General features: G+C 43.2%; 1 protein-coding gene across 5 annotated transcripts in view; it reads left to right on the forward strand.

Annotated features, from left to right (window-relative positions):
• The window catches only part of kcnn4 (potassium intermediate/small conductance calcium-activated channel, subfamily N, member 4), a 27980-nt gene continuing 6508 nt past the window's right edge, over positions 1-21472 (forward strand). Inside the window, exons 1-6 of one of the 5 annotated variants that reach the window (XM_054782959.1) lie at positions 1-127; positions 779-1208; positions 5302-5397; positions 7340-7776; positions 14006-14141; positions 17036-17146. In XM_054782959.1, the coding sequence (XP_054638934.1) occupies positions 921-1208; positions 5302-5397; positions 7340-7776; positions 14006-14141; positions 17036-17146 (1068 nt within the window). In that variant the 5' untranslated portion in view covers positions 1-127; positions 779-920. Of the gene's footprint in view, positions 128-740; positions 1209-5301; positions 5398-7339; positions 7777-14005; positions 14142-17035; positions 17147-21472 lie in introns of those variants that run through there. The other 4 variants (XM_054782958.1, XM_054782962.1, XM_054782961.1 and 1 more) reach the window with 4 other exon arrangements.

Consider the following 21472-nt stretch of genomic DNA (forward strand, 5'->3'; position numbering starts at 1 on the left):
CAGATCTTGTCACCTTCAAGAGACTCATATTCAACTTCACCCAGCATTTCCCCACCTCCACCCACAGACACATCCTGGATCTGGTCTGCGCCTCTGGTCTTACGCTCCAGTCACATCCTCTATATCGGTGATCACCTGTCTATATACTATTTGTCTTTATTTTTCTCAAGCTGCTGCGCCTCCCAGGGGAAATAACACACTTTGAAAAAAATGGAACACACCATTTATTATCAATGAAATCTTGCATCCACTAGAGGTCACTGTGGGGCTGCTGTTGATGAAGCGACACAAAACAGTGACTTAACCGACAGGTGTGTACAAAAGCTAACATTGCCACTGTTTTATTCTGTTCTTCAAGTCGAAATATATGTCACACATACAGTAGTGTACTTTTTTTTTAATGTAGCTTTACATGTAGCTAACAGTAGCTTTGGAGTTCAGTCATTACGGTTATGACGTAGGTTAGCGTACTTGTGAACACCTTGCGGGACCAATGTTAGCTTGAACCTCGACTCCCGTCTGTGTTTGTTCACTCTTTGAACTTAGTTTTTTTTTTAAAGATGGGGAAAAGAACGAGTAGCGTGTTTTGGAGTGACTTTCTGACACATGCAGTGTAAATCCTGCATAGCGCAGCACCCAGTCGTATGCAACACGCCCATAAATAAGAGCATGCAAATAAGATAAGATAACACAGTCAAGGCTGTGTGTGTGTGATGCGTGTGCTGGTGTGCGTGCGTGTGTAAACAGCATCAGTGCCGCGCCTCTTGTCTTTCTACAGGCGTACTGTTGGACACACACGTCTTCCAGCAGCCAGTGAGACGAGATGAGGACCTTCCACACATCATGACATTATGACTGGAGGCCACACCGTACGAAGATCACCATCACCGGGGTGCGACGATAAGTAGAGCGGCCTCATCATGTGCGCTCTGGAGATGGAGATGACCAAGCGCGGCATGCAAGTCAACTCCAAGGTGGATTGTGGGATCAACAGAAACGGCGGAGACACTGCAGAGGTGTCCGTGCCAGTGTCTCTTCCAGTGAAGAAGTCAGCTCACATGGAGGGAGACGACTTGTACAGACTGCGGGGCAGAAAGTTCTTGTTGGAGGACAAAAAGCGGCTGTGCGCGCTGGCTTTGGGTGCAGCTCTGTTCGGAATACTGCTCATGATCATCCATACTGAGATGTGCCCCTTCCTCTATACACCGGTATGTGCATCCACTGTTAAAGCCGAGTATATTAAACTACAATGACTAAACAAGCCTATAGTTTACTTAAGACATTCTTATCCTTATGAAAACATTTATATATAAACACAGCAGACCATCTAAAAAAATAGGATGAACAAGTGGTGCATATTAACATCATAAAGAGTCCCCTACTGTACAAGCAACTAATAAGTAAAAGGATGTGATCTGAGGAGTTAACAATGTTTACATATAAAAGATAGAAGGTGACCTGACAAAAGTGTGTAAAAGCTTACTGAAAAATAATTGGTAGGGACAGATTATACAGACTAGTTTAATTTCACATACTCTTTTGATGGACAAAACCAAAAAATGTCGTCTTTGTTGAGAAAAAAATGTGAGTGGTAATATTGTATAAACTGTCTTGCGACAACTCCTGCTTAAGGGACGGAATGCCAACCCACAGCAGTGTATGACATAGAAAACTCATTAAGTAAACAGACACTCCGGGATTTTGCGATGTCGCCATCGCGACAATTCCCAATAAATTCAACCAACCCTCGCAAATTTGTTTAATCCCTGCATCTTCCCCGCACATTTTGGCCCCTGTCCTCACTTCCTTGTTTACATTGACAGAGACGTGGATGTGTGATGATAATCTCTTGTCTTTCATTTACCGACAAAAATCATTGCTCAATTATCCTCAATATTTCTCACTTAGTTCCCAAATGTTCTCAGCGAAAGCGGGGGGTAAACCACATGCAATGTATTGATCCATAAACAAAAGATTACGATGGACAAGCAGTTTTCGACAGCAAAAAATACACGGAGAACGTCTGCAACTCGTGGACAACGGAGCAGACAGCCGACAATGATGGCGGTGTTTGTTTTGCAAAGTATGCACGCGTGTGTGTAGAAACGGCAGCAGATGGAACACACTGTGAGTAACAGTTGGTTAAAACATGTAGATAAATACACTAAGCCTAAAGAAAAAGGTAGTAAACTCACGATATAGATACATGCTGATGACGGTACATAGATAAATGCTTTTCATTGGACAGCAACATCATGACATCACGAAGGACTGACTACTCCATACTTTAAAGTGCTGGTATTAAAGGAAAAGTAGGTCAATTTAATTCCAAGAAGTATTAAAATAAGATACTGTTACTGATACTTGTATACTTACTCCATAAAGTAAATCTGGGTCATATTTTACTTTTATAAATGAACTTTAAAGTATACAGTCGTCCCTCGCCATTTTGCGGTTTGAATTTTACTAAAATTGAACCCAGAACTCCCGATGTCACTTCCTGTCCACCCGCCACACAGCTCCCCCAGGGAAGACATTTATAGCAACACACACGAGCACAAGTCTTATTTATGTCTTAAATGGCTTATTTACTCTTATTATGTCTACTATATTGGGTAAGACTAGTGTAAAGGTGACTATGTACAGTAGGTGTTATTTTATGTCTAGAGGGCTGTAATAATATAAAAAGGTCGTAAAGTAATTTTAAATAAGGAATCTTACTTTGCGGAAATTCGCTCATCACGGTGGGGTCTGGAACCAATTAACCGCGATGAACTGCAAATTAACTGCATCCACAATGGATGCAGAAAACCTCCCACTCTGTTTCTTGTCATAACAACTTCCTTCTAACTAGTAGACAGCATGAGCCCTGCACAACCTGCGCACGGGCTGTGATTAGCCAGTCCACTTCCAGACACACAACGTCATGCCATTAATATGCAGATCTCTGAAGATAACAAAGGCAGGCTGCACAATCAAACAGTCCCTCATGGAAAGATGCATGCAGAAACATTAGATCACCTGGGCGTGAATCTCATGCCAAATAGACCCACAATCTATTTGCGATTGTAATACTTGTCAGCACCCTTTCTTGATTCCGTGGATAAAAAAATGTCTGTTGTTTGTTCAAGTGAATTCTTATCTAACAACTGTCTGCATGGCTCTTTACATTTCATGCACTGTTATGGTCTTGAGTGTGGTCCTCCCCAGTTATAAGCCTTTTAGTCATTCATAGTCTTTATACTGGCCAAGTAATGCATTGATTGCTTTTGTTTTTTTAAAACCACTTCAAATGCATTAATGCTGCAGGGTAGAGTGAGGGCCTATCAAAGTTAATGGCAGCGTACTAAGTTATATTTTAAGCCCAACTTTTAAGCTCAACTCACGAAAAGAGGGCTATTTATGGACCCTTTTTCCACATTTCGCCTTTTCCCCTGCTGCGTGATTACCCTCAGAATACTTACGGTGAACTTTCCGCATCATTTAGTGTATAATGTGACTGTTTGCACGGGCGGACTGAAAGTCAATATATGTTATGTTTAGCTTGTTGGAAGCAGCAGGTTGCATTTAGACCCTGTATCCCATGAGGGACTTTGTTATGTGAATGGAGGCGTAACCTTTCATCTTACTAGGTATGTTTTTGTCGAAGCTTACAAATGATAATTCATATGAATGATAGTAGAATATGAGACTATGTATCTCAACTGGCCTGTGAACGCCTTGGATCCACCTGGAGGAGTGGGACGAAGTAGCCTGGGAGAGGGAAGTCTGGGCTTCCCTGCTTAGGCTGCTGCCCCCGCGACGTGACCTCGGATAAGCGGAAGAAGATGGATGGATGGATGGATGATAGTAGAACATGTGAACTATGATGTGAAAAGAACCTAAAGCCTTTGGTGATAGGTAATTAAATAAATGGTCATATAATTCCTTCGAGTGAGGATGTGTGAATAACAAAATAACTGCACAACATTGGACCTCAATGGTGTGTAATTTACTCTATGCAAGCATTCAGTACACCAGATGCATGTTACTTTCTTTGGCTTGCATTTATTTATTACATTACTAACCAACCAGACAAGAACCTTTGCGTTGGATTTTCATTATGTTTTCCCCTCGCAGTGCCCAGGGTGGGCCGACCTGCTGATGATGTCTCGTCTAGAGACTGTGAGAAACAATCTGTGTGAAGGTTAACCCAAAATTAAGCTCACCGGGCTTGAAATGACTATTTCCAACAGGAAAACATTACAAAAACGCTTTTAGAAAGCTGGCAGGACACATGCTGTTGAACTCTCTGTTGGATGGAATGTGGTGAAATGTTCAGCCTCTTGTGGTGTCTTTCTAATTAGAACCCTGACGGAATACAGACCCCGTGTGGATGTGCTATGGCAGAAACAGGAGGAAAAAGGCGTGGAATGCCAATGGGCGTCATCGTAGCGCCCAAATGCTCAAGTTGCCTCAATGTTGATTGATTGTAATGACCTATATTTAACTGTAAATTGCATTTGAGTACACTTTACATCAGAAATTCCACTGACGGTAATGAGAGAAGAAGGTGGTATGGAGCCATATGTTTATACATATGTGCGTATGTTTAAGCTCTGAATGGAAGTTATAGACCCATGGTAAATAGATCAATATAAAATTACCAATGGCGATGAGACAATCATCACCTGTTATGTAATGTTGTACCTGGAACCTTTAAGACTCAGCAAAATCCAAACAGAAACAGGAATAATCCATTCCGGGGTCAAACTGTCACCTACATAAAACCTTTATTAAATGTACAGGCACTGTGTTAACTAACATTATGACATTTTCCTGTCATACAAGTGTAAAAGTAAGTTAACCAGTGTTAAATGTAAAAGCAATAAAATACTCCAATAAAGCCTTTTGACTGACTTACTTTATGTAACCTCCAGTCAGGAGAACACGCACTGTGCGTCAGGAATTTCTTATATTTCTTATTACAGTTTGATTCACGATGGCATCAAAGGAACGGTCCACACCCCAGAATCTGTCATCTTCCATGAACCAGAAGCCAGCTAGCGTTTAAAAAAAAAAAATGTATTAACAGTTCAGCCTTCAGCCAGTTCAGAGGTCTGCCCTTTGACAACACGAGGTTGTGGTCGCTTGTGGTCATTAAGGGAGTGCTTTTGCGCAGTACTGTTTCTTCTAAGATGTAACGTTACCTCCGTGGGCAGTGGAGACGTGATTTAGAAGCATCATATTGGTTTGACAGGACTTGAGAGAACTCAGATCTTTGCTGCCTTGTCACACGACTGTTCCTTTTCTCCTTCCCAGGGCTCAACCATTGCCTTATTCATCAACTGTTCCATCAGTCTGTCTACTGGGTGTCTCCTCATCTTAATCATAGCGTTCCATTATAAGGACATCAGGGTGAGTTTCCCAGATTTCACTCCGTTTCTGGTACCTTGGATCTCAATGCTGGTTTGATTTTTGTGTTGCTCATCCTCAGGGTGTGACTTGCCAATTTTTGTACATCATGACGATAATTCTCCATAACAATTTGCTTTCACGAGGAGGACAATTGTTAGATGTCTCGGTCCACAGAGGGTAGTCTCAACAGCAATTATCCTTGCTCTTTTTACTATATTTATATATATTTTAGCAATCCCTGGTGAAAAGCCTTAGGCACGTTGTTTGGAGCTTCAACATTTTTCCAGTCCACATTGTGTGCGAACTCAATACACAAAGTTAATTGCTTGAAATTAAACAGAATAAACACTCTCTCATCGACTCTAATGTTCACAGCATGCATGTCCAATTATGTGCTTTACAAAAGAAAAACTGCAGAAGGTCACATGCTCTGAACTTTACTGCATGCTTTCTGTTGCTGCTTGTGGCGGGCAGCTGCACTCTTACCTACAGTGTTTTGAAAATGTGCTTTCAAGCGATGTGTGTGATGCAAGGGGGGGTCCATGCACATGCAAGGAAGAGATAAGGAGGAGCGGGATTTTGGTAGAGACAAACACAGAGACAAACACTAACGCTAAATATTAGCGATTACCATGCAAAATTATCATAAGAAATTTTCAGTTTCTTATTTTATGCAATGGCGTTCTCATTTCTTAATTGTTGCGGTTTATGAGCATGTGCGCTCTACAAAATACCCAAGGTGTTTAACTGAATCAGCTAAAAAAAAATTTAAAAAGCGCTGCAAAAAATGAGCAAGATTGGTTGAAAAACATGGCCAGCATCAACCATAAGCCTTTGCAGGGGCGCGGGCGGTACTTAACAACGAATGGCCCACAAGTCATTGACCATTTCATATGGGTGTCACAAGATCTTAAAACGTGACAATATCATCAGATAATCATGCATTAAGTGAAAAGTAACTTGATAATTTTGCCACCGAGGCCACACGGTGACCGAGTGGTTAGCATGTTGGCCACACAGTCAGGAGATTTGGAAGACCTGGGTTCAGATCTTCGCTTGGCCATCTCTGTGTGGAGTTTGCATGTTCTCCCCGTGTGTGTGTGGGTTTTCTCCGGGTACTCCGGTTTCCTCACGCATTCCAAAAACATGCATGTTAGGTTAATTGGCGACTCTAAATTGTCCATAGGTATGAATGTGAGTGTGAATGGTTGTTTGTTTATATGTGCTCTGTGATTGGCTGGCGACCACTTCAGGGTGTACTCTGCCTCTCGCCCAAAGTCAGCTGGGCTAGGCTCCAACGCTAACCTAATGAGTATAAGCGACATAGAAAATGGATGGATGGGATGGAATTTTGCCACCCTCAGTATATTGCCATGTGCATGCGTGTCTGTCACCTCCGAACAGGCAAGCGGTTTCACTCTTTGCAGTGATTTGAGCACCTTGGTGCAGCATGAACAGAGTGAGCACTTTTGTCAGTCATACAGTCTCTTTGTCTCTGTGGGTGGTGGCGGGGCCGGTAGGAGTACAGAAAAGTGTAATGTAGTATAGATTAAATTAATAGATTGAAATATACAGTCATATATTTTAAACATTTTTTCATTGTCCTTTTCTTAAAAGTAATGTTAAAAATCTTGTCTCGTCTTACACTCGTAGACTCGTAGACCCAATCTTGTGTGTCGTGTCTCGTGACACCCCTACCATTTAATGATTATGAAATTATTATGATATAAGGATGTGTGTATTACTGTACATGTATCCTACCATGTCTTCCAAAGCGTTTTGATCACAACCCATAGGGGGCGTCACAAATGTCCTTTACAGACATGTAAATGGTGTCCTCTATGGAATTACCTACTGTAACTAGTTGGTGCGTCATCATCATTTGAATAAAAAACTCCACTCATCCTAACAGCTCTTCCAATCATTTCTCAATGTCTTTCAGCTTTTCATCATAGACCACAACCAGGTGGACTGGCGCATTGCTATGACCAGCCACAGGGTTTTTGTCATCACGCTTGAGCTATTGGTCTGTGCTATCCATCCCGTCGGCACCTACTGGGAGGTGTGCCTTCACTGCAACTCCTCTTCCTCATCTCCACTGTGTGATTCTGACCATCAGAATAAGACCTTGGTGGATTTGGAGCTGCTGCTGTCAGTGCTGATGTTCCTGCGCTTGTACCTGGTGCACAGAGCCGTCTTGCTGCACAGCAAAGTGCTGCTGAGCGCCTCCTATAGGAGCATCGGATCGCTCAACAATATCAACTTTACCTTCCGCTTCGTACTCAAGGTACTGATGAACAAGTACCCTGCACGCACCCTGCTCGTCTTCATCCTCTTCTTCTGGCTCACAGCATCCTGGATGCTGACACTATGTGAGAGGTATGGAATACATCTGTATATTCTTGTCAATACATGTGGACTGACTAACTATTTTTGGCATACTACTGTTGCTGTCACGTCTTGTTCTTGGCATAGTGGCGATGACCCCAGTATGCAGAAAGCAGGCACTCGTTGCAGGAAAACTTATCTTTAATGATGGCTGCAGCGCAGCGGCAGGAACTTGATAAAGGACGCTTTGCAGTAGCGTGTCAGGCTTACACAGACACCGACACAAAGGAACGAACGAACCAAGGAACGAAATGAACGAAATGCAACAACACAGAAGGATCCACGCACCTGAACTAAATAGGAACTCAAATTAGCAACAGGTGCAAGACATAAAGAAGAAAGCAAAGCAGGCGGACACAAACCAGGCAAAACAGGAAGTACTACCAAAATAAGAGCATAGAACAGGAACTAAGGCATAAAAGTGTAAACACACTAAACTGTCACGCAGGCTAACACATAGATCGTGACAGTACCCCCTCCTCAAGGACGGATCCTAGACGTCCGAAAAGTCCAGAGTCACAACAAAAGAAAAAAGGAGGGATGGGTGGTGGGAGGACCGGTGGTGGGTCAGCGGCACGACCCCTCCGGCGGACGGCCAGGATGGTGAGCCTGGCAGAGGAGTTGGGACCCATCCGGTGGTCGGCTGGAACGGCAGGTCCGGCGGAGTGAGTGGCGGAACCTCTCCGGAGGACGGCCAGGATGGTGAGCCTGGCAAAGGAGCTGGCAGGAGAGCTGAGCAGTGGCAGGGACTTCAGCAGAGGACAACTGGCACGTGGGAGATGCCAGAATAGGAACGAGAGTTGGGGCACGGTGGCGTGTTGGAGACGCCAGGACAGGAACTCCAGGCGAAGCCGGCTGACGTGTGGGAAACGCCAGGACAGGAACTGAAGGCGGAACATATGCAGGAGTCTCGTCCTCTGGAACTGAAGAAGGAGGAATCGGCGAAGCGGGCTGCTGTTCCTGGCTTGCTGCCACGAGCCCTGCAGCTTGACTTCCAGGTAGAGGACTAAGCAGTGTGTCTTGGCTTGCGGACGGAGGAGCAGCTAGCTGTGCGTCCTGGCTTGCGGACGGAGGAGCAGCTAGCTGTGCGTCCTGGCTTGCGGACGGAGGAGCAGCTAGCTGTGCGTCCTGGCTTGCGGACGGAGGAGCAGCTAGCTGTGCGTCCTGGCTTGCGGACGGAGGAGCAGCTAGCTGTGCGTCCTGGCTTGCGGACGGAGGAGCAGCTAGCTGTGCGTCCTGGCTTGCGGACGGAGGAGCAGCTAGCTGTGCGTCCTGGCTTGCGGACGGAGGAGCAGCTAGCTGTGCATCCTGGCTTGCGGACGGAGGAGCAGCTAGCTGTGCGTCCTGGCTTGCAGACGGAGGAGCAGCTAGCTGTGCGTCCTGGCTTGCAGACGGAGGAGCAGCTAGCTGTGCGTCTTGGCTTGCAGACGGAGGAGCAGCTAGCTGTGCGTCTTGGCTTGCAGACGGAGGAGCAGCTAGCTGTGCGTCTTGGCTTGCAGACGGAGGAGCAGCTAGCTGTGCGTCTTGGCTTGCAGACGGAGGGGCTAGCTGTGCGTCTTGGCTTGCCGACGGAGGGGCTAGCTGTGCGTCTAACTCACAGCTGCTAGTACTAGCCCCCCCTTCCGAAGGCGGATCCCAGACGCCGTTCACTGCCATCGGCGGAACCAGGGAAGGGAGGAGGGGGGCTTGGAGGTGGGTCAGGAGTTCCACCTGCTCTGACCTCCCGAACGGAACTGCAGGTGGCCTCAGGCGTGGTCTTGGAATGGGCTTGAAATGCCGCGGGGTGGGCACGGGGGGGTTATGAGGTTTGAGGCAGCCAGGTGTGGCTTCTGGGGGAGTCTGTGACCTCAAGCAACTCGGCACGGACACCGGGAGGGACTGAAGCTTGAAGCTGTGTGGTGTGGGCTCCAGCGGCGTCTGTGACTTCACACCGCGTGGAGTGGGCACAGGGTGAGTCTGACACTCTTTGAGCCGAGGTGCAGGGGTGGGAGGAGAACTGACCTCTTGACGTTGCCTGGGAAGCAACTTGGAAACAACGGAGGGCAGTTGGAGCTCGGCGCTTCGGGACGCGGGAATCTGAGGGAGACTGACCTCCTCTTGGCGTTGCGTGGGAAGCGGAGAAACGGAGGAGGGGGGCAGCCAGAGCTCGTCGTGCTGACGCTGAGCGGGAACCGTAATGGGCTGAGCAATCAGCCGGCACTCAGAAACATTGCAAGGAGGGAATTGCACCTCTGCTTGGCGTGGTGAGGAGGAGTTGCGTGGCTTCACCCTTTTACGCCGTGAACCTCTCGCTGGAGCCGGTCCACACATGCCTTGGCGTCGCGGATGGTCAGATGTGTCTTTGGCGGGTCCCGGGTAAACCCACGCCATAGGAATAAGCGTGCCGTCCGGTCCCCACACCATGTCCTCCAGCTCCTCTGGAGAGAACTTTGTGCACTCCTCTTCCATAGCCTTTAGGATCTGCCAGGTCCAGAAATCGCTCTCTGCGAGGTCATCTTCTTCTGGTTGTTGCATTCTGTCACGTCTTGTTCTTGGCATAGTGGCGATGACCCCAGTATGCAGAAAGCAGGCACTCGTTGCAGGAAAACTTATCTTTAATGATGGCTGCAGCGCAGCGGCAGGAACTTGATAAAGGACGCTTTGCAGTAGCGTGTCAGGCTTACACAGACACCGACACAAAGGAACGAACGAACCAAGGAACGAAATGAACGAAATGCAACAACACAGAAGGATCCACGCACCTGAACTAAATAGGAACTCAAATTAGCAACAGGTGCAAGACATAAAGAAGAAAGCAAAGCAGGCGGACACAAACCAGGCAAAACAGGAAGTACTACCAAAATAAGAGCATAGAACAGGAACTAAGGCATAAAAGTGTAAACACACTAAACTGTCACGCAGGCTAACACATAGATCGTGACAGTTGCGAAGGTAGGTTACCTGGAGTTAACCAACACTCAAAGCAGCCAGACTTCACGTTGTTATCAAATTGAAAGTACAGTAGTCCTTTGCCACTTTGCGGTTTGACTTTTGACAAATCATGCTGTTTTGTGTATGAATGCGGCCTATTATTAGTAAAAAAATATGCAAATTAAAGCTAATGCTACATATTTTTTGACCGAATTAATTTTCAAGACTATAAAATGGCTAAATGAACCAAAATACAAATATAAGGCATTCAAAATATGCATTCAAAGATGTTGATGATGGATGATACAGGAGTCACGAGGTGTCAGTAATGTTACTGTAATTTTACAATCAGCAGACTTCATCGCCAGAACGACAGGCTTTTATTGCAGGTTTAAATGATCTCACAACAGCACAATAATCCCTAACAAAAATCTCTAATAAAAACATGGCTACTATTGCAACCATAACCCACGGCAAGATAAAAGTCAACTTTGAACCCCCAAAGTTACTTCCTGTCCCCTACTCACTCTGCTTTCCTAGGGAACACATTTATAGCAACACATGCGAACACAAGCCCTATTTATGTCTTAAATGCCTTATTTACTCTAATTATGTCTACTATGTTGAGTAATGCAAGTGTACAGGTGACTATTGAGGGTTTTAGTTCATGCCTAGAGGGCTCTAATAACGTTATAAAACGTATTTAGAAGGTCGTAAACAGGTTTTCTATACTCTAACTATGAAAATATTCCATTTCTAAATATATTTTGCAGAAATTCACTTATCACAGTTGGGTCTGGAACCAATTAACCGCGATAAATGAGGGATTAGCGTATTTGGCTTGGATTACTATTAGCAGAGGTTAACTTCTTTTTTCACTTAAGAACAAAATAATGCCATTTATGAGACGCATCTGTATCTGTTAGGGCTACCCCGATACAACTCTTAAACGTCTAATACGATACCGATATTGCAGCCTGGAGTATCGGCCGATACGGTAGCAATCTGATCCGATATCAGCACGAATCCTAGATGCTTTTATTGCTTATTTTGTAGTGTGGAATGTTACAAAAGGCTCGATCAAGTGATATGACTCAAACAGAGAACAATAGTCAGAAACAGTAGGTGTGAGAAAAACAAATTTTGTCACGCTTTGCAGATGTTTCAGACGGCGTTGGTTGTTTGTCGGGGGCGGAGGCTTGTTTTTCGCCTCAGTGGTCTCTTACATGAGAATCCTCATACTGTTTTTTGTGGTGCTGCTTTGGAGGCGCGATGCGTTTGGTGCTGTTGAAGTCCCCCGGACTTGCGCATGGTGGGTTTTTTATGCTGGAACATTTTTTTGGGACTTTGAGGTCGCTCCTGCTCCTTGGTTAACACGTTAGCACATGCTGTTGTTGTGATCACGCGGGTTCTATCCGGGTACTGTTGGATAGAAGTACTGCAGCGGCGTCAGGAATGGACTGCTTGCATCGGAGTGCCGATATCGGAGATATTTGATGCAAACCGATATAATCAGATACTCGTTTTTCAGTCTGGAAAGTATGAAAAAGTATGGAATTTGATTTGATAAATTTCCAGGTCTGGAAAAGTATGGAAAATGAAAACACAAGTATAGAAAAATATTACTGTTTCCAAGATTGTTACCACTGTTCTGTTTTATAAAACATAAAATTCTGATAACTAAAAAAAAAAAAAGATTTTGAACCAACCTCATTTTTCATGTGAGCAAAAGTACTGGAATATGTGACTGACAGGTGTGTTTTGTTACCCAGGTATGTTCTATTACATGACTTTTTGGGGCAAAAAATACCACTGAATGTCTACTCTCAGTTTCAGATCGGATAGGATAGGTTGTGCCTACGGAGACTGCATTTGCAGGCAAAAACAGCATGAAAACCAGAGAGTTGTCTATGGGTGAAAAACAAGCAATTGTGAATCTGACAGAAGATCATTGCACAAGCATTGGTCATCGCCACTACATCCATTTGGAATGTCCTGAAGAAGAAAGAAACCACTGGTGTACCAGCGAACAGACGTGAAACACGTAGACCAAGCAAAACAACAGTTGATGACAGAAACACTGCTCGTGATAGCAACAACAACCTGCAGAGTGCAGGAGTGAAGGTATCACAATGTACTGTTTGTAGAAGACTTCATGAACACAAGTGCAATGGCTACACCAGAAGATGCAAACCACGCATTAGCAGGAAGAATACGAAGGTCAGGCTGGAATTTACCAAACAGTACAAACTTTGACTTTTGACATCTCCATCTTGGGGTGATGGCGGTTCTGAGTCATATGCAGGGGAAAAAGCACTGTCGTCTGGTCACCACCTCCTCTGCAGCACCGAGTGTCACAGTGTTTTAGACTCAATCCAGCGTGAGACCAAATCCAACAATGCATCTGGGTTTCATCTTTCTTTGTATGAGCTACATGACCTAGCTATAATCCATCCATTTTATGTACCGCTTTTCCCCACTAGGTTTGCGGGTATGCTGGAGCCCAAATAATCTCCAGGAAATTATATGGTGACATAATGGCATACATATTCAGAATGATGAAAAGAAATAATTTATTAACACAATACACATCTATTCTAAAGTCTGGAAAAAATCTGGAATTTTGAATTGTCAAATCCATAAGAACCCTGTTTTTATGCTGATATTGAAACAATATCAATAACAGGACACCCCTACTATCTGTATTCATTTTGTGTTTACATTTTATTTGAACAACTTATTTTTCCACTTGTATAATTTTTTGAAATGTAAAATTGCCTTGAACAATTAACAGGTTTTGCAGATTAACACCAGTGTGAATGATGAAGAATACTAATCCATTCCCATTGTCTACCATTTAAAGTTATTAAAATAGGATGATTAAACATTGCTTTTGCATTGATCATCCTAGATTTTGTGAAAAATATTTCAGTCCAAATTGGTAGCTCAACGAAGGCTTTTGCCAATCGTGCTATTATTGTATGTACGATTTTGTTGTTCTTCTTGGTAAAAATAGTGCCCAGCCCACACACAGACCAGACTGTAATGGTTTGTGTATCATTCCTCCTTAAGCCTTGATGGTCTATTGGACTTGTCACACTTTTCTGATCAGCTCCCAGTCTTGAGCCAATTTGTTTGATGTGTTTGAGCCTATTGGAGGGTTGAGCATTTCAATTTGTTCAAAGTAATTAAATAAGATCTAAGATCTTTTGACGAGATGACTAAATTGTTTGTAATCTGTAATCTAGAACACTTTCCGTTGAATTTTTTACCTTCTGCATCCTCACTGTTACTTCCCCTCCCCCTGCAGGCAGACACAAGGGTCGACCGATCACATGGAAACAGCCTTGTGGCTCATCGCCATCACCTTCCTCACGGTGGGCTACGGCGACGTGGCACCCCACACTCGCTGTGGGAAGTCGGTGTGTCTCTTCACTGGAGTCATGGTAAATCTCTTTGCTTTCTTTCACACAAAGATTAAGAGTTAAGACGAGTCAAGGTCAGGGGTGCCTTATCTGAGTTTCACTTGTGCTGAATTGTTGTTTTTTTTGTGTGGCAAACCAGCTTGATAAGAGGCACATACAGGATGTTCCGTTGCTGTGCTTTTATGTATTTAATCTCTCCTGTTGCTTTGTGTGCAACATTTTCATGTCATTAAGATCTATTTTGCTGTGCAGCTGTGTTGGCACACAGAGAAAAGAACAGCATTGCTAATGTGTAACATGGAGGAGACTCGGTAACGTTCTAAGACTGCTTTGATGCATCCGACACAGGGTGTCTTTAATCTGTGCAGGGTACAATGACGTCTCAAGACTATCAAGGAGCGAAATGTGCTGCGCGCTGTCAGAAAGCTTGGAGCAGGTGCAGGAGTCTCAATGAGAGTTACAAGAAGCACTTGATTGCAGTAATTGCTTGAAAAGGTTGTGCAACGCAATATTAAATTAAGGGCACCATCATTTTTGTCCGGACCAGTTTCATTAGTTTCCAGAGTGGGAAAATCTGAAAACGCCCTTGTCGTTGCCGCGTAGACAAGCGAAACCGCTGTTTTATGAAAACGATGACATCACCAACCTGTTGCCACCCCGTCGCTGTCACGTGACCACAAGTGAGCTTTGACAACAAACCAACATAATATCTGACTCAACCCAGTCGACATTCTCCTGATATTTTGTTGTCTTACACTCCAAAATGACTCGCAGAAGTAATTCCGTTTTGTCGTAAGTCTGGTTGAGCCTTGGAAAGCGGAAGAGGATGGACTTTGTTTCTTCTTATACCTGTATAGCAGGGGTCGGGAACCTTTTTGGCTAAGAGAGCCATGAAAGCCGCATATATAAAATGTATTTCCGTGAGAGCCACATCATATTTTGCAACACTGAATACAACTAAATGTGTGCATTTTTAAAGAAGACCAACAATTTTAGAATACAATACGTCGTTGAATTGATTCTTTTTAATAACACAGTTCTACTGAAGCTAAGCAATATTAAGTAAAATATTTCTTACCATGAATGCAACTTCTGGTGCTGCATGGTTTTACATCGTACTCCGTATCGGTCTTTCTTTTTGCCATCTTCTTCATCAAAAGGGTTTGCTGTGCAGAATTAGCTAGCTGACTGTTTAAAGGAGGGAAGTTTACTTCTTGGCCTCTCAATGACCCGGGTAGGCTACCACATTATCCAATAAAAATCCAGTTTTGGTGTTTGACCTGGAAAATATGGGAAGGACGGCTGGCACCGGCTCAAGCCGCCCGCATGGCGCTAGAACATGGATAGGTTCCCCACCCCTGTTATGTAGTTTGCTGTGTCACGTGGCTCCGTCTGTGTGTCCGTTTACAGCGCCACAGGTGTGCCTACATGTGGCATAAAAACATGTAATTTTTGTATTACATTGTTTTCATGCAGTGATCCGTTCCCAACTGGACGCAGCTATTTACTAACCCGACACAGTGTGGACGCATATTTATGAACCCACCAAAAAAAAAAATCCCAGGAACGTTTCCGCGTGGACAGGGCAGTCGTTGGAACAGGATTAAAAGGGCGTCTCAGGGTGGTGGCACAGGATAAAACAAACAAGAGTATCAGGTTAACGCTGAGTTCCGCTGTGTTATGATGTGTTGTGGGAATGGGTCTGGCTGAGACACCTCTGTCGTAGAATGGAAAACAATCTTTTCTATGCCTCCATCTCCCCTTGCTTATTATAAGCTTCTCCCCTTATAAGGCAAAGCTTTCCATCCGATCCATTTTTAGGTGCTTTTATTGCCATTGGCAGCACCACAACAAGAGGGTGTGCCAACCTGTGCCCACCACCACTCGGAAAAAGATAAATGTCTTTTTCCCAGTGGAGCGTTGGTGGGAGCCAGTGTGACTGGAGCCCTGATTACACCTGCGAGATGGAGGAAAGTGCTCGGTCAGCGCTTAAGGAACGTTACTTCATACCCCATTCCCTTGCCATCACTGTGTGTTTGATTTTTTTGCGGCTGAATGCCAAAACAACGTTTGTAGTGTATTTATATATGGAGAAAAGCATTGGGACATCTGGTCTCTACACCTAAAAGAAGTGAACATGTGGTCTACCGTGTTCAACTACAACAGCTTCGACTTCAACGGAAATACAAGATATTGGAGCGTGTCTATGGGGGCAGAGGTCACTGATTTTGTACCTCAGACGGGGCCGGCTGGCTCACAATGTTCGTTCTAGTTCATCCCATAAGTGTTTGGTTAGGACTCTCACGTCCAAGCATGTCTTTATGGATCTTGCTTTGTGCACTGGGAACGGAAAAGGGCCGTCTCCTGTTCTCTTCCCACAAGCAAAGTATAGAATTATCTAGAAATTCCTCGTAAGATGAAGAAAATGTATCATTAGATGTGTCACAATACTTGTCTTTCAAATCAAAAGACTTCCTTCATGCCGGATCTTACTCTTCCCTTTCTTTTTCTGATGCAGTCTGAAGAGAAAAAAGGTAAAACATGTTTTTGTTATTATTTGTAGTGGTCGTGGGTTCCAGCAGTGCGTCCTACGATGTGTGTGTGTTTGTGTTACTGTCAGTGTGTGTATTTTTGTTTTGTGGTCCATCTTAATCTTCTCCATCATTCTGTCGTCTGATGCCCAGCAATAGCAGCAAACTATTCTCAGAGGAAACCTGCACTATTATAGTAGTGCCAAACAGCCTTGTGTTTAACTACGGAACCCTCTGTGTAAATACAACTTTATGATTTATTGGACAAAACCATAAGAGGTATGAGCAGGAACATCAGTTCTGTGTCGCCGGGTCACTCCGCTCTATATATTTGTTGATGATAGAGACGGAGAATATTAGTAACGGGCAAAATTTGTGTTTCAGGGTGTAGCCTGCACCGCCATGCTGGTAGCCGTGGTAACCAAGAAGCTGGCATTGAATAAAGGAGAGAAGCATGTGCACTTTTTCATGCTGGACATCCAGATTTCCAAAGGGGTAGGTGTTGTTTTTAATACGTGTGGCATTCTTAATCAAAGAAAAAAAAGTGCACCATTTGCTAAAATTTCTGCAGTTGTTTAGAAATATTTGTTAGTACCAAAAAAAACAGAAAAAAAGACTATAAAAATAATCAAGACATTTTTAATAAGCGATGATATTAAATAAATGATATTCAATAAAATAACAGACTTCCCCATGGAGGCATAAAACACAACAGATATACTTTATGATATACAGTATCTTCTCTGTATATTTACTGTTTTTAGGATTTACAGTATCTCCAAATTGTAGTCAATCAGGAGCCAATTTCATACCCTCCTACGCTTTCTCTAGCTGAAAAAATAAAGATGTGTATCCCACTACCACTACATATAATAATAATAATAATAATAATAATAATAATAATAATCAAATTATTATGTTTTTGTTTAGTTTTGATTAATCGATACCCTAGGATGTATTGATCATTTTTGTCCCGTTCTATTTGGCCATCCATTTAAATAAAATCAGCTAATACCTACGGTCTACACATTTCAAAAGTAGTGCTTTGCCATTGTTCCCATCATTTCTTTCAGCCGCATAGTGGAAGAAGAGGATGGAAGCTTGACTAATTTCCACGTGTCATGTGCATGTTTTGTTTTGTATTTATTTTTAGCTCCCGCCAACCTCTTTACAGCCTTTTCAAGGCGTCAAACAGGGGAAATAATCTTTTGTCCGGAAAGCAGCTTGTGTCAGTTCAGGACGGTAGCGATGGGCAGGAAACTGGTACTGCATGCATGGTCTTCAATGTACGTGTGTGTGTGTGAGTGTGTGTGTGTTTATGTAATTGTAGTGCTCCTGTTGTGGCGACAAAGATTATGACAAATTTCATTGCAGGGGCATCTGTTACACCCATTAGTGTATTGCACGTTCACCCACACTAAAGAGGGTAAAGCAAGGCGGGAATGTAGTTTTGGTGAATATCTAGGAAATGAATGTTAGCAAACATGAGGATTCAGAGTCTGCTGACCCGTAGGAAGGAGGAAGGTGTTTGATAAATACAGTCTTACAAAGAAACACTGTCCTAAAGATAATAAGAGCTCTATAAAGAAATTGTGATTTTTTTTTTTCCCAAAACAGCTTCTAGAATCTTGGTTCTGATTTATGATTTAGGTTCTGGTGGAGGTTTGAGTTTTTCCTTGCCTCCGTTGCCAAGTGCTTGCTCATGTGGGGTTCAGTTGGTTCTCTTTAATGTGTGAGGAGCGTGGTTGTAGTAATACCTCGTTTATCGTGGTTAATTGGTTCCAGACCCGACCGTGATAAGTGCATTTTTGCAAAGTAGGATTTAATATTTTTGTAGTTAGAGCATAAAAAACTAAATACTGTTTTAACATTATTAGAGCCCTCTAGACATGAAGTAACACCCCTATAGTCCCAATTACACTGGTATTATCCAGTATAGTCGGCATAGTAGGACTAAATAAGCCATTTAAGACATAAATAAGATTGTGTGTGTTGCTATAAATGTGTTCCCTAGCGGAGCTGAGTGGCAGGAGGACAGAAGGTGATGTTGGGGGTTCAGAGTTGAATTTTAGCTCCGTGTGGATTATGACCGCAACAGTAGCCTGTGTTTTTATTAGGAATTATTGTGGCTGTCGTGATATAATTCAAACCTTCAATCAAAAACTGTTATTCCGGCAATCAAGTCTGGTGATTGTGTGTCTCACTGAACATTACCGTGGCTTTACTGACACCTAGTGCGTGTTCAATCCGTGATTGAGTGAAGCCACGAAATCTGAACCGCAGTGTGGCAAGGGACGATTTTCTGAAGCTTTCTTCGAGCTACCGAGGATTTGGTTAAGCCCTAGTCAGACCAAATCAACATGAACCAAACACAAACAGTTAGTGGTTTGGTCGGCAGCATGTCAAGAAAAAAACAAAAATGTTTATCACTGTTTTTCAAAGTAGCTGATGTGTTTTGCCTAAAATATAAAGATAATAGGTCTGCTTTCACGGATGACGAATAAAAAAAGGATACACTGAATGCAAAAATAGTTGTCATATTAGATAATCAATTAATCATCGATCCTTTGATCAATTATTGCAGCTCTAGTAAACTATAGAAATAAAATTGCCTTGACATGACTTGAATGGACATGATTTAAATGCAGTGCCCGATGGCGGTACGTGTACGTGCTTTGGAGGATACAACCATTTCCTCTCTTCCAGTGGCTGCATCCTGTCACAAGGTGCATCTTCACACATTGCTCACTGCATGTTTTGGTCTGTATGTGTGTGTGTGTGTGTGTGTGTGTGCGTGCATCCTTCGGAGGTACTGTTTAAGAGTGCAGATTTACACTGATGGGAACAAGGGAAGACACCTGGATGTGGACGCTCTATTAATACCCTCGCAGTGGGGCCGGCGTGACATCACAGGGCTGCTACAGTGATTTGGGCAGGAAGACAAACGCACATGAATAGAATCAAAGAGAAACGGACGAAATGTGATGCAAGCAGTGGCAACATTGCTTAAGCTGTAGCTGGATGGGGTAGTGCCTCACCATTTCCTGCAGATGGCACTATTTTATATGTAATACAGAGAGAGTGATTCCGTTGCGAAATAAAGATTTTAATATACATTTTCTGGATAAATCTGCCTTCAAAGTCACACAAATGTTCAAAGAGTCACAATACTCTGTATGAGCTCAGTGAGCATCTCAATCAGGGGTGTCCAAATGACTAATTTTGCTGTGTCACATGGTTGTTTTGTTCAGATATCTTATGTATGGACTTATTTATCATATATTGACCTACATTGGATTGGTTTTAAAAGCATCTTTAATGCACAAAATGTATCAAAGTGTCCTCCCGCATCCTTCAATTTTTCTGTGTGAAGAAGAGTACACTGCAAAAACTGAAATATTTGCACTCAAGGTTGTATATAGATAAGATAAGCCGCACCCACAAAATTTAAAGAAAAAAAAAGATTTGTAAATATACGTTATATACGTTATAACATGGGATGTTTAGTACACAGAATGATGTTACATATTATGTTATGTATTATGCATATTAAATGCAGTGTGTTGCTTTGCTACATTGCGGTTCACCTTTTGTGGACTCGCTCTTTGCAAGTGCAATTTTTTTTTTGACAGCGTATAAATGCACATTGTGTTCTGCGTCCTTGTGGTGTATTAGAGCGAACTATCGGTGCTCTGTTGTATGTGTCTGTTATTGTATTGACTACTGCTACCAGAAGAGGGTGTTGTATACTCATGTGGGTGTTGAACATGTGTCCAGTTCGTCTCAGCATGCATAGAGCCACAACAGTCCTGATTGGCTAAGGGAGAACCCGCCCATTGTGTTCTGCGTTCTGATTGCCTATAGACTATTGTCAATCAATCCCCCTGTCTACAGCCTAACGGCGCCAGGACGAGTCACGGTCAGAGGAGTGAAATATGCGTGAGTCACTTAATTTCTTGTGTCTGATCTCGTAAGTTGATCATTCAAATTCAAGCGAAATTTGAACTTTGAGAGTGTTTAAACAAGAGAGAAATGTGATCAAATGTTATCATAAAGTGTATGACGTGTATGGTGAGGGGTTTTACAGCCTTAAAACATATACTGTATAATCATTGTACAAAAATATAGTTGGCTACTTCACGGATTTCACTTATTGGGAACCTATCCTCAGCGATAAATGAGGGAACACTGTAAAGGCTTTTTTCCAAACACTGCTGAACAGTGTGTGTAAAACGGCTGGTTAAACAGTAGTTTACCAGTAAAGTCATTCATCACTGTCTTCATCTTCCTCTTCCGCAAGCACCAAAGTCGTCTTCTTCAGTGTTAGAATTGAACATCCTCATAATTCCTTTGTCACACACTTTGTCAGTCTTTCTGTCTTTCCTTGTCGCTCTCAGCGCCTCTTTCATTTCGAGGCCAATTAGCCCTTGAGCTTGTGCTGTGCTCGTCATTATGCAGTAGTGCAGCCTTTCAAACCCCTTTGGTGATAGTGGACTTGCAGACTTCAGCAGAAGTTGCTAGATCCATCGATCGCCTTTAACTTGAAAGCAGCATTATATGCATGTCTTTGTGTGTGTTCCATCATGAGAGTGTGTGCATGAAGCACAAAATGACGGTTCTGAAGCATGCACAATTTTGCAAGATTTTTAACATAGTGCAAATTAAAACATAAACACAAGTAAACATAAAAACAACAGAAATAAAACAAAAAAAAACACAGTCAAATAAGTTTGTCATTTGCATGTTTAAAATGGATGAAGTCGAAACTTATCTGGTCCAACCCCTTCACCTTGCATGACTCATCAGTAATTAATTTACCTG

Source organism: Dunckerocampus dactyliophorus, chromosome 7 (genome assembly GCF_027744805.1).
Source record: "Dunckerocampus dactyliophorus isolate RoL2022-P2 chromosome 7, RoL_Ddac_1.1, whole genome shotgun sequence".
Classification (NCBI taxonomy): Eukaryota; Metazoa; Chordata; class Actinopteri; order Syngnathiformes; family Syngnathidae; genus Dunckerocampus; species Dunckerocampus dactyliophorus.